Source organism: Coregonus clupeaformis, chromosome 39, assembly GCF_020615455.1.
Source record: "Coregonus clupeaformis isolate EN_2021a chromosome 39, ASM2061545v1, whole genome shotgun sequence".
Taxonomy (NCBI): domain Eukaryota; kingdom Metazoa; phylum Chordata; class Actinopteri; order Salmoniformes; family Salmonidae; genus Coregonus; species Coregonus clupeaformis.
Genome location: NC_059230.1, coordinates 15186304 through 15203765, shown reverse-complemented (window position 1 = coordinate 15203765; position 17462 = coordinate 15186304). Strand labels below are relative to the sequence as shown.

Genomic DNA, 17462 nt, shown 5'->3' with positions numbered 1-17462 from the left:
CTGCTGTACATTTGTAGAATGTTGTTCTTTAATTGAAGTTGACAGATACATCTCTTTATTTTCTTCACAGGATTTTAAGCAACAACAAAATTCAGGAACTGAAGAATGGATCCTTCATTGGGCTGTCTACTTTGGAAAGATTGTGAGTCTTAACATTTTCATAATATTCTCATGTTTCCTACAAGCTCTGACCATGGGATAATTAATAATAAGTGTAATTTATGCCTTTCATCTCATGTCAATCGATATCTAGAATCATGTTTCACTCTCCACATACTATTTGACAAGGCACAGCTTCCTTTCAGTATAATGTGTGAGATGAGTCCTAAACCAACCCAATTACTCATACTATATATACCATAGTAAAGCTTGGGGAAGTGCTATGTTAGACACAAATGTGCTTTATTTATTACAGGCTTGCAAACCTTTTCTAGGGGCAGTAATGACAGAATCCAATCCAAGCTTGTTTCACACAACAGGCATTTCTTGGTGTTTCATTTCAGAAGTCAGAACAATATCTAGTGATTGTAAGTGGAGTAAACCATTATGCAATAAGCTATGAGTTAGGAAGAGAGCCAGAGAACGAGATAAAAAATGCAACAACAAAAAGAAGATACATGAGGCAGAGAGTAAGAGTGAAAGCTAGAGGGGAGCAATACAGGGGAGAGGAGAGTAGGCTTGTTGTACTTTCTCTGTCTTCGTGTCAATAGGCAGCGAAGACATTTATTGAGGTGGTGTGCTCTGTCAATATTGAATGTGCGTCGGAACGATTGAGTGAGCGCGCGGATAGTTGTTGGAATCCATTTGTTGGAGTCTTGTTTTGGAATCATAACTCCCGTGTTTCCCCCGAGACTCAGAGGAAATGCTCTCGGCCCGTGTGTTATGGACCTCTGGTGATTTATTGCTTCGGAATGGCTTCGTGCAGATAAAAGAACCAGACCATTAATAGCCAAGCTTTTACCCAAGGCTACAATAACCAATGACTGTATCAATGGGGAATTTCAAGGGAATATTTTCCCAGGTCTTGTTAAAAGGTCCATGGGAGCCTTTTTTGGCCGCAGTTAGCTATCTGGTATTGGTTTAGAAACCATAGACAGGCGGTTGAAGGTTGTAGAACAAATGTATAACTTAATGTTGGGTCACAGTACGTTTACATGCACACTAATAATTCAATATTAAACTGATTATGGCAGAAGGTCGAGTATGGCATTAGTCATGTAAACACCTTACTCTGCTTATCTTAATCGGCGTAAGGTCATAATCGAAGTAAGCATATGCCAATTAAAACACCTGGATTTATGAGCAATCTTTCAAATTATTGGGACATGTAAACAGCTTAATCAGTGTTCCAACGGCGTATTTGATCTGCGTATGTCCCAGCACTGGGTAGCGCAAGCCTCCCTTTTATGCGAGAGTGAAGTGAGTTTGGAAAAACTGAAGTATGCATCTTTTAAATAGTTTTCACATACAAACTTTATATGTCGGAACTCAGAATCGAAAAGTCTTCGCAAGAATAACGTGGTCAATGTGGTAGAATGTTTTATTCTGATTGGTGATTTTCTGCATTTATTAGAAGTGCCATCAGTAGCCTGATTTCAGATGTGTCGATGTAAACTGGATTATTAGGGAAATCGTTCTTCTTGCAAAGCATGTAAACATTTTAAACTATTATATTAACCTGACTATCCACAATAATCGCATTATTGTGTGCATGTAACCGTACTCAGTGGAAGTTTAAGAGTTGTACCTACAGTAAACATTCCCACTTGTTGAAGTTCCTCATCATGTGAGGCTACATGTTTAGCTCCAGTCTGTTAGCTTGTTTACCCTCCGTTTGTCTTTCACCCACAAGCACACCTATCCCTCATCTGAATATGTTATGATGCTATTGACTAGCAGATCCATGCTGATGTATCTTGAACCAATGAGAAGACCCAGAATGACATCAAAGGTCAAATAGGGTGTGCTTATATTTGTCCTGTTTCACTGCATGTACAAGTGGATATCCCAACTCCCCCTGAGACACCCTTGGAGAGTCGAGTCACAGCCAGGGATGTACCTAGGCATTAATTTGCTTTAGAATATCACTGCACTGCAATGGATGCATGTCATACTCTGTAGTTGCTATGAGTTTTGCTTGGACCAGCCACATGCCTGACCTCACCCCGACTACCTTGCCGTATTAATAAGACATCCGCTCCCAGATTGTTTATGGATTTGGGGAGAACTTCCCTCCCGGTTTTTATAAGTGGGTCAGATTTTAGACTTTCGGAGTGGAAGGCCGTAAGACTAACTGGAAGTGCTTTCTGACAGTGAGTGTAAGCTTCATTGATCCTCCCACGCTGAGGAAGCCTTTAATTCTCTTCGCTTCATCTTAATGCATAGTATATGGCCAGTCGCTTTGGCTGGCGAGTTAATTCTCTGGGTGGAAGAAGTGTGCAGCCAGTGGCACATTTACCTCAAAGCAGCTCCCATTGTGCTTTCCCTCCTCCCCAACCCCCTTTCATCCCACTCCCTCATCCAGAGAAGCTCTTTGCTTTGTCATTCTAATGAAGCCAAGCTAAGACCAGAGGTGTCGTCAGAATGATTCACACACACACAATGCCAGCCCGGTTGCATGCTGAAGCGGCCCCTGCTTTTCTTCCCTCCAACTCCCTCCTCCCATCTCTCTCTCCCTCCCTCTCTCGTCTGACTACAGTCGACAACAAAAAACTAAGAATTCTGTGCCCTGGTCTGTTTGCATGCAGTGACGTGCTCTATCTTCCCTCCTTCCTCCCCTGCTTCCTTCCTTCCCTCCTTCCTCCCCTGCTTCCTTCCTTCCCTCCTTCCTCAGAGCACAGCCAACAAAATAGGGATTCTCCTCAGCTTGTGTGCAGTGGTGCGCTCTGTGATTGGAGCTCATTGTGAGTGGCAGGCAGGGGGGAAATTGATTAGCCCTCTTCAGCCGTGAAATGGCAGGGTAACTGTGGCGACGGCAGTGTTTTGTTACGGCCAAAGGTGTCCTGGCATGGAGATGAGGCCCACTGAATCCCCATTATCACCCTCCTACACAGTAATATGAACCCAAGCTAGCCCCTGTCGCACGGTTATTCTCTCCCAAAGCTGCCACAAAGTCAATGCAGAGCGAAGGGTTATTACGAATGAAGCGGGGATAATCTCTTGTTATTTGGAAAGACTGGAGAGGTATTGAGTTTCAAGAGGAACCATTATGGGAATAACTGTCAGTGAGGAATGCTAGTCTGGGACTGTATGCATGTAAGAGAACTGTAAATATTGTGTAACTGCAGGTTATCAATTACACAAAATGTATAATATGGGGTGAGACATTTGTGTTTCACCACATTCTTTTGGAGAGACTGGAAACCCAAATTGGTCTACACGGACAAGTTCTGGCCTGGTTTAGATCCTACCTGTCGGAAAGATATCAATTTGTCTCTGTGAATGGTCTGTCCTCCGACAAATCAACTGTACATTTCGGTGTTCCTCAAGGTTCCGTTTTAGGACCACTATTGTTTTCACTATATATTTTACCTCTTGGGGATGTTATTCGAAAACATAATGTTAACTTTCACTGCTATGCGGATGACACACAGCTGTACATTTCAATGAAGCATGGTGAAGCCCCAAAATTGCCCTCGCTAGAAGCCTGTGTTTCAGACATAAGGAAGTGGATGGCTGAAAACTTTTTACTTTTAAACTCGGACAAAACAGAGATGCTTGTACTAGGTCCCAAGAAACAAAGAGATCTTCTGTTAAATCTGACAATTCATCTTGATGGTTGTAAAGTCGTCTCAAATAAAACTGTGAAGGACCTAGGCGTTACTCTTGACCCTGATCTCTCTTTTGACGAACATATCAAGACTGTTTCAAGGACAGCTTTTTTCCATCTACGTAACATTGCAAAAATCAGAAATTTTCTGTCCAAAAATGATGCAGAAAAATTAATCCATGCATTTGTTACTTCTAGATTAGACTACTGCAATGCTCTATTTTCCGGCTACCCGGATAAAGCACTAAATAAACTTCAGTTAGTGCTAAATACGGCTGCTAGAATCCTGACTAGAACCAAGAAATTTGATCATATTACTCCAGTGCTAGCTTCCCTACACTGGCTTCCTGTTAAGGCAAGGGCTGATTTCAAGGTTTTACTGTTAACCTATAAAGCGTTACATGGGCTTGCTCCTACCTATCTTTCCGAGTTGGTCCTGCCGTACATACCAATACGTACGCTACGGTCACAAGACGCAGGCCTCCTAATTGTCCCTAGAATTTCTAAGCAAACAGCGGGAGGCAGGGCTTTCTCCTATAGATCTCCATTTTTATGGAACAGTCTGCCTACTCATGTGAGAGACGCAGACTCGGTCTCAACCTTTAAGTCTTTACTGAAGACTTATCTCTTCAGTAGGTCATATGATTGAGTGTAGTCTGGCCCAGGAGTGTGAAGGTGAACGGAAAGGCTGGAGCAACGAACAGCCCTTGCTGTCTCTGCCGGGCCGGTTCCCCTCTCCACTGGGGTTCTCTGCCTCTAACCCTGTTGCAGGGGCTGAGTCACTGGCTTGCTGGTGCTCTTTCATGCTGTCCCTGGGAGGGGTGCGTCACTTGAGTGGGTTGAGTTACTGACGTGATCTTCCTGTCTGGGTTGGCGCCCCCCTTGGTTTGTGCTGTGGTGGAGACCTCTGTGGGCTATACTCGGCCTTGTCTCAGGATTGTAAGTTGGTGGTTGGGGATATCCCTCTAGTGGTGCGGGGGCTGTGCTTTGGCGGAGTGGGTGGGGTTATATCCTTCCTGTTTGGCCCTGTCCGGGGTTTCTTCGGATGGGGCCACAGTGTCTCCGGACCGCTCCTGTCTCAGCCTCCAGTATTTATGCTGCAGTAGTTTATGTGTCGGGGGGCTGGGGTTAGTTGGTTATACCTGGAGTACTTCTCCTGTCTTATCCAGTGTCCTGTGTGAATTTAAGTATGCTCTCTCTAATTCTCTCGTTCTCTCTTTCTCTCTGAGAACCTGAGCCCTAGGACCATACGTCAGGACTACCGGGCATGATGACACCTTGCTGTCCCCAGTCCGCCTGGCCTTGCTGCTATTCCAGTTTCAACTGTTCTGCCTGCGGCTACGAAACCCCCTACCTGTCCCAGACCTGCTGTTTTCAACTCTAAATGATCGGCTATGAAAAGCCAACTGAGAGACCTGAGCCCTAGGACCATACGTCGGGACTACCGGCCGTGGTGACTCCTTGCTGTCCCCAGTCCGCCTGGCCTTGCTGCTATTCCAGTTTAAACTGTTCTGCCTGCGGTTATGGAACCCCTACCTGTCCCAGACCTGCTGTTTTAAACTCTAATGATCGGCTATGAAAAGCCAACTGAGATTTATTCCTGATTATTATTTGACCATGCTTGTCACTTATGAACATTTTTGAACATCTTGGCATGGTTCTGTTATAATCTCCACCCGGCACAGCCAGAAGAGGACTGGCCACCCCTCATAGCCTGGTTCCTCTCTAGGTTTCTTCCTAGGTTTTGCCTTTCTAGGGAGTTTTTCCTAGCCACCGTGCTTCTACACCTGCATTACTAGCTGTTTGGGGTTTTAGGCTGGGTTTCTGTACAGCACTTCGAGATATTAGCTGATGTAAGAAGGGCTATATAAAATAAAATTGATTGATTGATTGATTGATTGTTTCTCACTTAAAAATCTCAAAGTTGAGAGAAGCCTTATTTGATCAATTCTTGTGATCTGCTAACAAGGAATCATCCATCATTTTGTTTCAGAAGACAGCCTTGTTTAACATCAGCAATTTCTCTTCATCAACATAAATGTTCATCTTGAAAGCAGCCTTGTGACAGATTTGGTAGAGTATACTTGTTAGAAACCTACCAAATAGACAATCTGACTTTAATATTGCTTGTGGCAAATGGAAATTGAAGAAACGTTATATTTTCCACCTTCAGAATGACAAGGCCATAATGTTTATCAGTAGCTACCGTGCTCTTATATTGAACAGCACATTTGGCAGTTTCTACACCTTTCCAAAATGGCTGCAGAGGCTTCTACATAATCTTTAGTTTAAAGTAGACCGAACACAAGGATAATTCTGGAACCACCTAAAGCACTCCCAAGGTAAATTAATTCAGACTCCATTATCCAGTCATTTCCATTTTAGAATGACAAGCAGGCCTAGCGTGTTCTTGCAAAGAGAGTTTATAGAACTTGAGGCGGAGTTGGGATACGGCCTACCCCCGACATTACCCCGACTCGCCCCTCATGTTATCCACAAGTTATTCTGCTTCTCTAAAAAGGAAACTTCAAATGGTTTTTATATTCTGTACTGTTTCTGCTATTTCTGCCAGTAGAGTGCAGATGCAAAGGTGATAGTGTTGGATTTGTATGATTTTCCCTTTCCAATACGTCGATGCCACCCCTCAAATTGTATCTTAGTGATGTCAGTGACGACTTGACAGTGGGGTACAGCAGATTGTACTTGGAGCGTCAATTAATAGAAAATATAGATCAACCAACTTCTTAAAGCTGGAATCCGTAATGGTGAAACGGCCACGTCCGTTTGGGATATTACACCAACGAAGAAGTTACTGCCAACAACCAACACTGGATGCGCGATAGAACAGAATAATATGTATTGCACATCTTCTTTATCACACTGTGTGACGCTCCTCACCTTGTTCGACAAAAAACAATAACAAAGGCGGTGGGGCGACCGGTGGCGCTGTTTCCCCTAATGAGGATTCCATCTTTAAACAACTGACACAGATCGGAAACGGTACCTTTCAGTGACTCGCCTCAAGTAATCCACCAAACAAAGACCATTCTTTACCCCCTTCCAAGAAGCCACAGAACTGATCACGCCAAGCTGTCCGTTTTTTGGAAAACCACAGAACGAACATTAGGAAATGCAATCACAGAGAACTCTGAACTTGAGTTTGAAACGAGTCCAGAACAATTGTTGGACTCTTTCACCCTTTGCCAGCATTCCAACACTACTCTTTGAGGAAATGAAAGGCTCATTAGATTGGGATTGGCTTTGGTGCTTTGACACTGGCCATTTGACTGGCACTGGCCCAACCATGGCATGATTAAGCCTGATTAAGCATGGATAAATGTAAAACCCACCTTTTGCCTTGTTGAACACCCTCCCCCAGAGTCTGGACTGCTATTCTACCACTTGTGATATTTTGCCCCTCTCTGTTGATTTACTATGGTCAGCAACATCAAACAGTTGGGTAAAGACCACAGCTAGGGTTGGTGATGGCAACACTAGCATTTCAAAGTGAAACTTTTTGGAAGGTATTTAGAGAGGAGAACAGAATTGGCTATAGAGAAATTAGTAGGGAAAAAGTACCATTTCGGCACAGTAAGCAAGTACAAAGATCCTCCCTTCCTAGCCTCTTGCAGGTGGTCGAAGGCACTCTGTGCTCTATTTGTGCCTTGCATTTCAAAGATAATTATTTTTTCGCCCTCCCCCTTTTCCATTTTTCTTTCAACACCCCTCTACAGGAAAGCCAATTCTGCCAGTTCACATCAAAAGCAATAGCTAGACTGTGTAGCCCTGCCTCCCAATCCCCCCACCATTTTCCTCATGACAGCTCCTCAACATCAAACAGCCCAGCCACAGTTACCCAGCGGCCTTTGTGTGGAGGCTCAGGTGGCGACCCGCAAGGTCTTTTGAAACATGGATTGTAATGAGTGACTCTGCAGTGGCGGCGCGGGTGAGCGCTAGGCGTTAGCAGGGATCTGTGACCGTTCGACCTTTGAACTTGGTCCAGGATGGAGCGTGGCGGGGTCCTTTGTGTGTGGGCACCCACGGCTGTCAGCAATGGTGCTGAGGAGGCCTGATTGATGGGGGGAGGGGGGGGTCTCGTGCGCTAGCCACAGGTGTCTGAGTGGGTGAGAGTCCCACGGGATATGGGAGGATTGTTGGCCATTTGGTTCTACTGTAACGAAGTACCATAGAACCAGGGGTTAATGGGGTGAGCAGCAGTGGGATTTCAGTCATGCATTCTCCTAAAAATTTTGCTAAAAGCTGGCTCTTGGATGGCCTCCCGAGTGGCGCAGCGGTCTAAGGCACTGCATCGCAGTGCTAGAGGCGTCACTACAAATCTGGGTTCGATCCCAATAGTACTGTTTGTCCATTTTTAAATGCCGTAGCCAGTATATGCTTCCTCAAAATAGTCATAATTAATCTAAAATAACTCAAGAAATCTGTCATTTAATTTTGACGTTTTTGTCGAGGAGATCTTAGTCGCACAATTTTTCTTCTAAATAAGATGTTTGGTGAAGTATTTCTCAATGAAAAAATGTGCATGAAAACGAGTCATCTCTCATTGAATGACAACAAAGACTTTATTGAAGAATCCCTACTGTTGACCAATCACCGACGAAGGGGCGTAGACTTCGGCTTGCCTCTCGAAAAAAAAATGGTGTGCCCGTCACAAAATGTAATCATAATATATGCACAAACTGTTTCATCTGGGAAGCATGCGGACGCCTTTAGTCTCTTAGAACTGGTCTCTGAATGTACAAAGCACTTATATTAACAGTAGCCCTATTTATTTGATCAGTCCATCAGGGAATATGAATCAATCCTTTCTAATGTTTGTTATAAGATGCGTAGAATATGATTTATTGCTCATTAGGGAGTGGTATTGTTGGATGAAGTTGGTTGCAAGTATTCGTAATATCTGATTGCATTATGACACGAACAAGACTAGAAGTATTAATTGTTGTGTACTTGATGTTAAGTTTGTCTTTATTTTCTTGTGGCTAACCCTCTTTTTGTCTTTCACAGGGACATGCGGAACAACATCATCAGCCGTATCGAACCGGGGGCTTTTCTTGGACTGCTCGCACTCAAAAGACTGTGAGCATTATCAGTATTCCCATCAGCATTAAATCATTTTAATTTTAGTAAAATATGTCAATTTCTTGGCAGATGCTATAATGTGTAGGTCTTGGACGACAGCCAGCAAGAGTCATCGGCTGAACAGTTTCAAACCTGTGTCTAAACCAAGCTCTTTTACTCAACGTCAGATTTCTTTCACAGAATCCAATTCGCACCATTTCCAATACTGTTAGAGAAGAGAAAGAGATGGGTATTATACATTTACATTTACATTTTAGTCATTTAGCAGACGCTCTTATCCAGAGCGACTTACAGTTAGTGAATAAATTTTATTTTATTTTATTTTTTATTTTATTTTTATATACTGGCCCCCCGTAGGAATCAAACCCACAACCCTGGCGTTGCAAACGCCATGTTCTATCAACTGAGCTACATCCCTGCCGGCCATTCCCTCCCCTACCCCGGACGACACTGGGCTAATTATGCACCGCCCATGAGTCTCCCAGTCGCGGCCGGCTGCGACAGAGCCTGGATTCGAACCAGGATCTCTAGTGTCACAGTTAGCACTGCGATGCAGTGCCTTAGACCACTGCGCCACTCAGGAGATTATGAAAAGAGAAATACCTACACACGGTTGTATATGTTCCCACGTCGCAACATTTTGACCGATGTTGGCCCTATCTGTTGTATCTGGTATAGAGGCGCTTGCCAACTCTCTGGGTCTAGTGTATCCAGTCTATAAGTGACTGCTGTAAAGCAGCTTTCTATTCAGTTCTCCAGTCCACTTGGGCCCTTGCCAGGGACTGCTCGAGACTGCATGAGGCCCTATCTACTTTCACACATACAAGGAAAAGGGGGATGGGTGTGTACTCGGTAATGTGTGGGTGTTAGAGAGAGTGTACGAGTGTGTTTGTGTCTGTGCACGCTTCTGTGTGTGTGTGTGTGTGCGAGCGTGCGCCTGTATGAGTGCATGTGTATTGGGATCATCTCACACTGGCCGGTCCTTGCCAACATAAACTAGAGTTTGGCTGCTGGTGCGGAGCAGTGAGTGAGACGGGAAGGTTGTCAACTCCTTGGCTTGGACAGAGCTTCATTTCCCCTTGTCAAGCCTCAGCCATTTTACAACCAACAGTGTAACTATATTCTCTAAACCTATAGCTATATTTCCCTTATCTAACCTATATCATTCAGCCAACAGCTATTTCATCTTGAATGGGCCTATATAACACAATGTCAAAGTTGGGTTGGAATAAAATGAATTGATCAGAAACACTGGATATCCACTGATATAAATTCATCAATATAATGTGTTTCTGTTCAGAACGACACAGCAGTCTTTTCACAAAATTAAACGTGTTTGGCAGTGGATATATATTGCACAGACAGCTTGTCAGGTTGTTAAATCATTCATTTGATTGGTCTCTGGCTGCATCTCCAATATATCGCTTACACTTCAACCTATTTCTCAACTAGCGAAGGTGCAAAAAAGAGTAGGAGAGGTAAAAAGTATTGGGCTTTGTGCTGTAGACAGAAGCCCCGTTGCAACTTCTGGCACGCAGTCCGCATACCCTCCTGCCTGCCCTCCACTGGGCTTCTGGAAAAGGGTGATGGAGTTAATTGACACGCTCCCTTTCTATTCTAATGCAGTTGGTAGCAAAGGCTCCTGACAAAGACTTGCAGTGCTGTCTCTCTCTCTCTCACACACACACACAGCCCCAATCTTAAATGTCTCCCATCTGTTCTTATACATCTCTTCAAGACCCTAATTAAATGTTTGCTTGTTTTTAAGACATGCCACTCGCTAGCGGCTAGGCCAAACCGAGGCTGCCTGCCTCTTTTACCCATATTGTTTTCGTGAAGAAACATACATGTTCAATGCACGCTACAATGCATTACTTCACCCCTTTCATTGTCATCATTTGTAATCAAAACTTAGTTAGGTCAAAGTCCACTTTATATTCCAGTGTACATTGTTAGGAAATGTTATAGCCTATTTCAAACCAGGGCTCTTACAGCACAACAGATATGCAACTGATACACTCCCACTTTAGTAAATAAATATCAGAGCTAACACAACATGACTGCAATGTTTGCAGGGTAGCTTAGCTTTGCTTTTAGGTTGGCGCCTGGACTCTTCATGGGACAAACATCTGATCCGGTGTCAGTCAGACGGTGCCTGTCTCAGCTGTTAGGGGCTGGCTGGCTAGGGGTGGGGGGAGTAGATACCCTGGGAGGAGAGAGCCCCAGGGAATGCTAGTTCCAACACTGTTGTAACACCTGATACATCTAGTCAAGGTCCTGGTGAACAGCAAGTAGTAGACTCGGTGCTGTGTCGATATATCAGCAAACTGCATACGTTGGCAATATAGTCATATGACACCTATGACATGACAAGGCTCGTTTGTGCTGGATGAGTTAAGAGCCACCCATTCAAGTGACTCCGGGGTGAAGTTTCCCCCGGGTACAGATGTAGGATCAACTCCCCCTCCCCCAACCCTGATATGAACCATTAGTGGGGAAACTGACCCAAGATCAGCGTCTAGGGGAAACTTCACCCTACAACTCCTCCTCTTCCCTACTGGCCTCTCCAGGGCCTTACCACCCAGCAGCAGCCTCAACATTCCACCAACAGCTGAACAGTCACTGACCCTGCCTTGTTACTTACACACCAGGCTATTTTAGCATCTGCTCATATCATAACAGACAGCTTGCTCTGGGTCTGCCTAGCTGTAATGTTGAGCTCTGCTGCTACTTTAGTGGACAGACTACAAGTTCATGGACAGGTTTTATGATTTGAAGTACTGTAAAACCAAGATCCTTGTGACTGTGACACACAGCCCTGAAGCGACGTTATAGTGGGGGAAAAAACTGGCAAGGACATAAAGTCTTCAATTGTCATTTAAAATATTGTTGGAAATCATTGGACATGATGTTGCTATGATCATTGCTGATGATGACACAAGCAACAACAATGTCATTTTTGAGAGGCATAGCAGATGTTTTCTCCTTATGTGGGCTGCTTTGACATCACACTACATTTTCCCAACTGCGAGAGCACAGCACCATGTCTAGTGATATGGCATGGCAGCATTGGCAGGACAGGAGTTTATCCCTTTAGCTAAGGAAGTACCCCCCCCCCACTAGGTGATCCTCCTCAGACACAGGATGCCAGCACGACTTCTTGGCAGCCCCCGAAAGGTTTTTCCAGGCCAGGCGGAACTAACCACCTCGAACAGTAAATTCCCCAGCTGCCACCCTCCCTAGGACCCACAACAATAATTAGACCAACACCAGGATGTTTACGTGATGTGCTCCACACTTATTTTCTAAGATTTTGACAAAAAGTGTTGCTAGTGCTGTGATGTTTGCTAGTGCAATGCTGCTGCCATGGCATTAGGCCTTGGGTTAGGGTTGTAGCAATGATGCTGCCCTGGCATTAGGCCTTGGGTTAGGGTTGTAGCAATGATGCTGCCCTGGTATTAGACCTTGATACTGTAAATGTGCGTTAACCTTATATGGACGATGCCATCGTACGGATGATGTCATCGACATTATCATGCTCGTAACATGTACTGGTGTTACACTTTAGTCATTGGTTTACGTTTGAGTTATTAAGCAGATGCTATTTTATCATTTACATTTACATTATTTAGCAGACACTCTTATCCAGAGCGATTTAGAAATTGGTGCATTCAACTTATGATAGCCAGTGGGACAACCACTTTATTTTTTATTTTTTTGTGGGGGAAGAAGGATTACTTTATACTATTCCAGGTATTCCTTAAAGAAGTGTCTCCGGAAGGTGGTCAGTGACTCCGCTGTCCTGGCGTCGTGGGGGAGCTTGTTCCACCATTGGGGTGCCAGAGCAGCGAATAGCTTTGACTGGGCTGAGCGGGAACTGTGCTTCCGTAGAGGTAGGGGAGCTAGCAGGCCAGAGGTGGATGAACGTAGTGCCCTCGTTTGGGTGTAGGGTCTGATCAGAGCCTGAAGGTAAGGAGGTGCCGTTCCCCTCACAGCTCCGTAGGCAAGCACCATGGTCATATAGTAGATGCGAGCCTCAACTAGAAGCCAGTGGAGTGTGCGGAGGAGCGGGGTGACATGAGAGAACTTGGGAAGGTTGAACACCAGACGGGCTGCAGCATTCTGGATAAGTTGTAGGGGTTTAATGGCACAGGCAGGGAGCCCAGCCAACAGCGAGTTGCAGTAATCCTTACAGGAGATGACAAGTGCCTGGATTAGGACCTGTGCCGCTTTCTGTGTAAGGTAGGGTCATACTCTGCGAATGTTGTAGAGCATGAACCTGCAGGATCGGGTCACCGCTTTGACGTTAGCGGAGAACGACAGGGTGTTGTCCAGGGTCACGCCAAGGTTCCTTGCACATCCCGCTGTAACTGCTTGCATATACACCCACAACCTTGATTTTATACACCCACCGCGTTACTTTTATTCACGGGGGCATGTTTTTGTAATGGCTGTTTCGAATTCCCTGCCTACCTCATTTCTTCTAGTTTGACTTTGTATCTTTGAGTTGAACTAAATCATATTTTCGGAATGTTGTCTAAAAACAATCTTCGCACAAACATGGTTTCTTTACAAAGGACCTCCAGGTCATAGATGATGCTACCTGACGTTTGCCAGAGTCCCGGCGAAAAAGACACTTAGATGTGTATGACATACATCATAAGAGATTAATCTTGACTAGTTTAGTGTGTTACACAAGCTTTGATGTGGAAACCCCCTCTGGGCGAACATAGACATCTCAAATCACCTTGAAAGTTGTAAAACTGACACCTTAATTTTTTTTATCCCTGCCTCTGCCCCAACTTGTCTGTCAGGGAATGACAACACCAGTCTAGTTGACAGTGTTCCCCATTTTTGATTTGTTGACCTAAAACGTGGATTTATTAGAATTCGCTGATTCACCACATGAAGTCAATTGACTCTAGTCGAATGTATATCATGTTGTTTGTACAATTTGCGATGGCCTATGATGTTTCTAAAAATATTGCTGCTGTTTGACTTGAGGAAATCAGGACAGAATATAACCAGAATCTCCATTTGTTTTGCTTTCTACAGAGACCTGTCCAACAACCGCATTGGCTGCCTCAACGTGGACATATTCAAGGGCCTCACAAGTCTGGTTCGACTGTAAGTAATAGTTATTTTTGATTTGCTTTGAAAGCCGTTCACTTTTTTCTCTATCCATCTTTAAAAATTACTTTCAAAATTATGCCATAAGTTCTTGATAAGGACATTCACGTGAAAGTTACATATTTGGCTCCAGCGCCCCAATAGTATTTGCCCTGCTCTGAACACCAGAAAATGGTGGCAGCCAGGTGTTGAGATATTAGCATATTACCCAGGGTTCCCCCACAGGTCTCAGTGCAACAGCTGCAACACATTATTCCATGTCCTCTTCCCACAATGCAAAGGTGAGGATTAAGATATTCCTGGACATCTCGGTGGAGTAACCAATGACAGGTTGTGTTTGGGTCCTGATTGTGTGATGTGACAGGTTGGCATACTTGATGAATTTGTTATAGGTGATTGATAGCCTTCGTCTTGTCTTTTCAGAAACCTTTCAGGAAACATGTTTTCATCGCTAGCCCAAGGGACGTTTGACAGCTTGGTGTCGTTGAAGACATTGTAAGTATGATTTAGGGTTTAAGGAAATAAATGCTATCCCATGGGTCTCTGTAGCAGTTTACAGTGTTTTTACTGGGCTATTTAAAAATGGTAGGGCTACACCATTCTTCAGGCAGCCACTTAAAGGTGGAATCTTTAACTTTTATTTCCCAGTTGGCAACTCAAGGTACTACAAATACATTACAAAACAAAGAATCAAATGATTCCATCTGCCAAAACCCTCAACCTCTGTTTCCAAACTGCTTCATAGGGCTAGTGCTTTTGACTGGAAATGAAACTTAAAGGGGCACTTTACCACTTTTTTACCACTATTTATTATCTCTACAGAGGTCTCAAACAGTAATTTAATGTGTTATGTAGTCAAAAAGATGAGAAGAAACGGTCCTAAGAAAATGACTCTCTACGATGTCATCGGGAGTGTTGACCTGCCCCTTTAACTCTGTGTCTGTCTCCATGTTACCTCAGGGAGTTCCAGACGCCGTACCTGCTGTGCGACTGCAACCTGCTGTGGCTGCTGCACTGGATCAAAGACAACAACGTGGGGGTGAAGGACACCAGCTGCTCCTACCCCCGCTCCCTGCAGGGCCAGCTCATCACCTCCACCAAGCCTGAACTATTCACCTGTGGTAAGGACACACACACACACACACACACACACACACACACACACACACACACACACACCTGGTCCTACACTTACCCATCAGCCCTTAAGCTCCAGATACAGAAACACACACAGAGAACACTACACACAGGCACGCACCAATGCACGTGCACACACACACACAAACAAACTCACACACTCACCTCACCTTCATCAAACCTAAGTTTTGTCAGAACACAATCCCAAACACACACACACACGCTACTCCCCCACACCATACATCACCTTGCTCAAACCAGAGCTCCTAGTAAGAGGCTAACTTTTGATGTATAAACACATACATTTTCAAACTCTTGCTCAGTCACATTCAGCCACACTCACACACCTGATCTCCTCACTTCGACCTCACGGGAAACACACTCTCACAAGCAGTCTTTGGCCTGCTGCCCTCCAAGACGCATTCTCAGACAGGACAGATATACAGTATAGATGTACGTAACACCTCTTTATCCCCACTCCATAGTAGTGAGTTTGGTTCTGTACTCTGTTTTGTGTTGCTGGTGTTATTGGGAATGGGAGTTGTCCAATGGCACAGGCGATAAGGAAAGGGCCAGCAGTACGGAGCAGTACAGCGTTTGTTTGTGCTTGCCGTGTCTTATCAGTTTGGCACTCTTCACTGCATGGGTTAGGACATACGTGGCACAGCTTTCACAAGTAGAGACACATGACCTGAGTGATGAATAGGACCAACATTTGCCTATTGAGGGGATCCCCACAGGAGATTAATAAAGTTGTGTTGAATTGAATTAACCCCATCCTGTCCGCTAGATATGAGTATATGCACACACATACTCACCTATAGTCATGTACACGCACACACCAAACTATAAAAGTGGGACACAAATGCCCTAAATGTAACCCTGTCCTCCCAAGACGCACCCCTGGAGCTGCCCTCCTTCCAACTGACGCCATCCCAGCGTCAGATCGTGTTCCAGGGCGACAGCCTGCCCTTCCAGTGCCAGGCCTCGTTCGTGGCGGAGGACATGCAGGTACTGTGGTACCAGGACGGCCGCATGGTGGAACCCGACGCAGCCCAGGGCATCTTCATTGAGAAGAGCATGGTACAGAACTGCTCCCTCATCGCTAGGTAAGATGAATACCATCTGGTTCCTCTCCGTTTCTTTCTTCCAGGGAGTTTCTTCTTGCCACTGTGCTTCTGCTATTTGCTCACTGTGCAGCTGTTTGCACTTTGTGACAAATGCTGTTGAAAAAAGGGCAGTGTAAACAAAATTTGATTGATTGATACCATGAAGTTCAAGCGGCCTCCTTAGCACAGTAGTGTGTGAAACCATGGTATATGCATTTCTAAAAAAGGAATGTGGTCAGCACTGAGGAAATCCTGTGTATGACTCCTATGTTACAGTAAAAGGCCAAAGCTACTGTTTGGCAGTAATATTTTATGTCACTGTTGTTCCCTCTATGTTCTGTCAGTGCGTTGACCATCTCCAACATCCAGCCTGGTTCTACGGGAAACTGGGAGTGTCGTGTGAGGACCAGCCGCGGGAACACCACGCGTACCGTCCACATTGTGGTTCTGGAGAGCTCTGCCAAGTACTGCCCACCCGACAGGGTGTCCAACAACAAGGGAGACTTCAGGTGAGCGGGGGATATGTTCATTGTCACAGACCAGGTTGATATCAGTCAGTATCTGTTAGATAAATATTTTAGGTAAAAGTTGTACTTTTATTAATCTATTGGTTTGATCTAATCTAATATTGGTTTGATCTAATCTCCACCATGTGGTTTAATCTCATCTATTGTTTTATGTAAGCAGGTAGGTATACACTGACTTGTGTAATTTGAATAGACTTGTTTAGGCTGTTTAAATTTGTGTCAGTTGTTTGTGGAACAAGCTTGGCTCTGTGGCACCTCCTAGTGGCTGAATATCAGACTTTTAATTGTAGTTATATCTAGGTCGTATCCACTAGGCACCAAATGGAAGAAAACTGACTGAAACAGGGAAGGACTAATGTGAACTTGTCCAATAAGAAATGCTTGTTTTGATTGCTGGATATTTTCAATTTGTAAAATTGTAGTTGTCTAAAAGCATCTAATCCATTGAGTAAATCGTAGCACAGGGCTGGAATAAAAGCTTTCCACAGTTTTAGATGATGATGTAGAGCACCAGTAAGTGGCAGCTGTTGTGGCTAAATAATCACATGATGTTCGTGGAACATACCACGTGACTCATGCTAACTACACTGTGGCATAACCACCCTTCTTTTTGTCACTAATTCTATCTCTCTATAACTGGTTTGCTGGGAGGAAGACTCTTGACAATAAACGTCAACCTGGCACATCTAT

At 44.5% G+C, this 17462-nt stretch overlaps 1 protein-coding gene across 1 annotated transcript in view; it reads left to right on the top strand.

Annotated features, from left to right (window-relative positions):
• LOC121554283 (adhesion G protein-coupled receptor A3) overlaps positions 1–17462 on the top strand; it is a 49049-nt gene that overhangs the window by 19117 nt on the left and 12470 nt on the right. The window contains exons 2-8 of the mRNA XM_041867765.2: positions 71–142; positions 8795–8866; positions 13925–13996; positions 14423–14494; positions 14960–15120; positions 16032–16245; positions 16590–16754. Of these exons, the coding sequence (XP_041723699.2) occupies positions 71–142; positions 8795–8866; positions 13925–13996; positions 14423–14494; positions 14960–15120; positions 16032–16245; positions 16590–16754 (828 nt within the window). The remainder of the gene's footprint in view (positions 1–70; positions 143–8794; positions 8867–13924; positions 13997–14422; positions 14495–14959; positions 15121–16031; positions 16246–16589; positions 16755–17462) is intronic.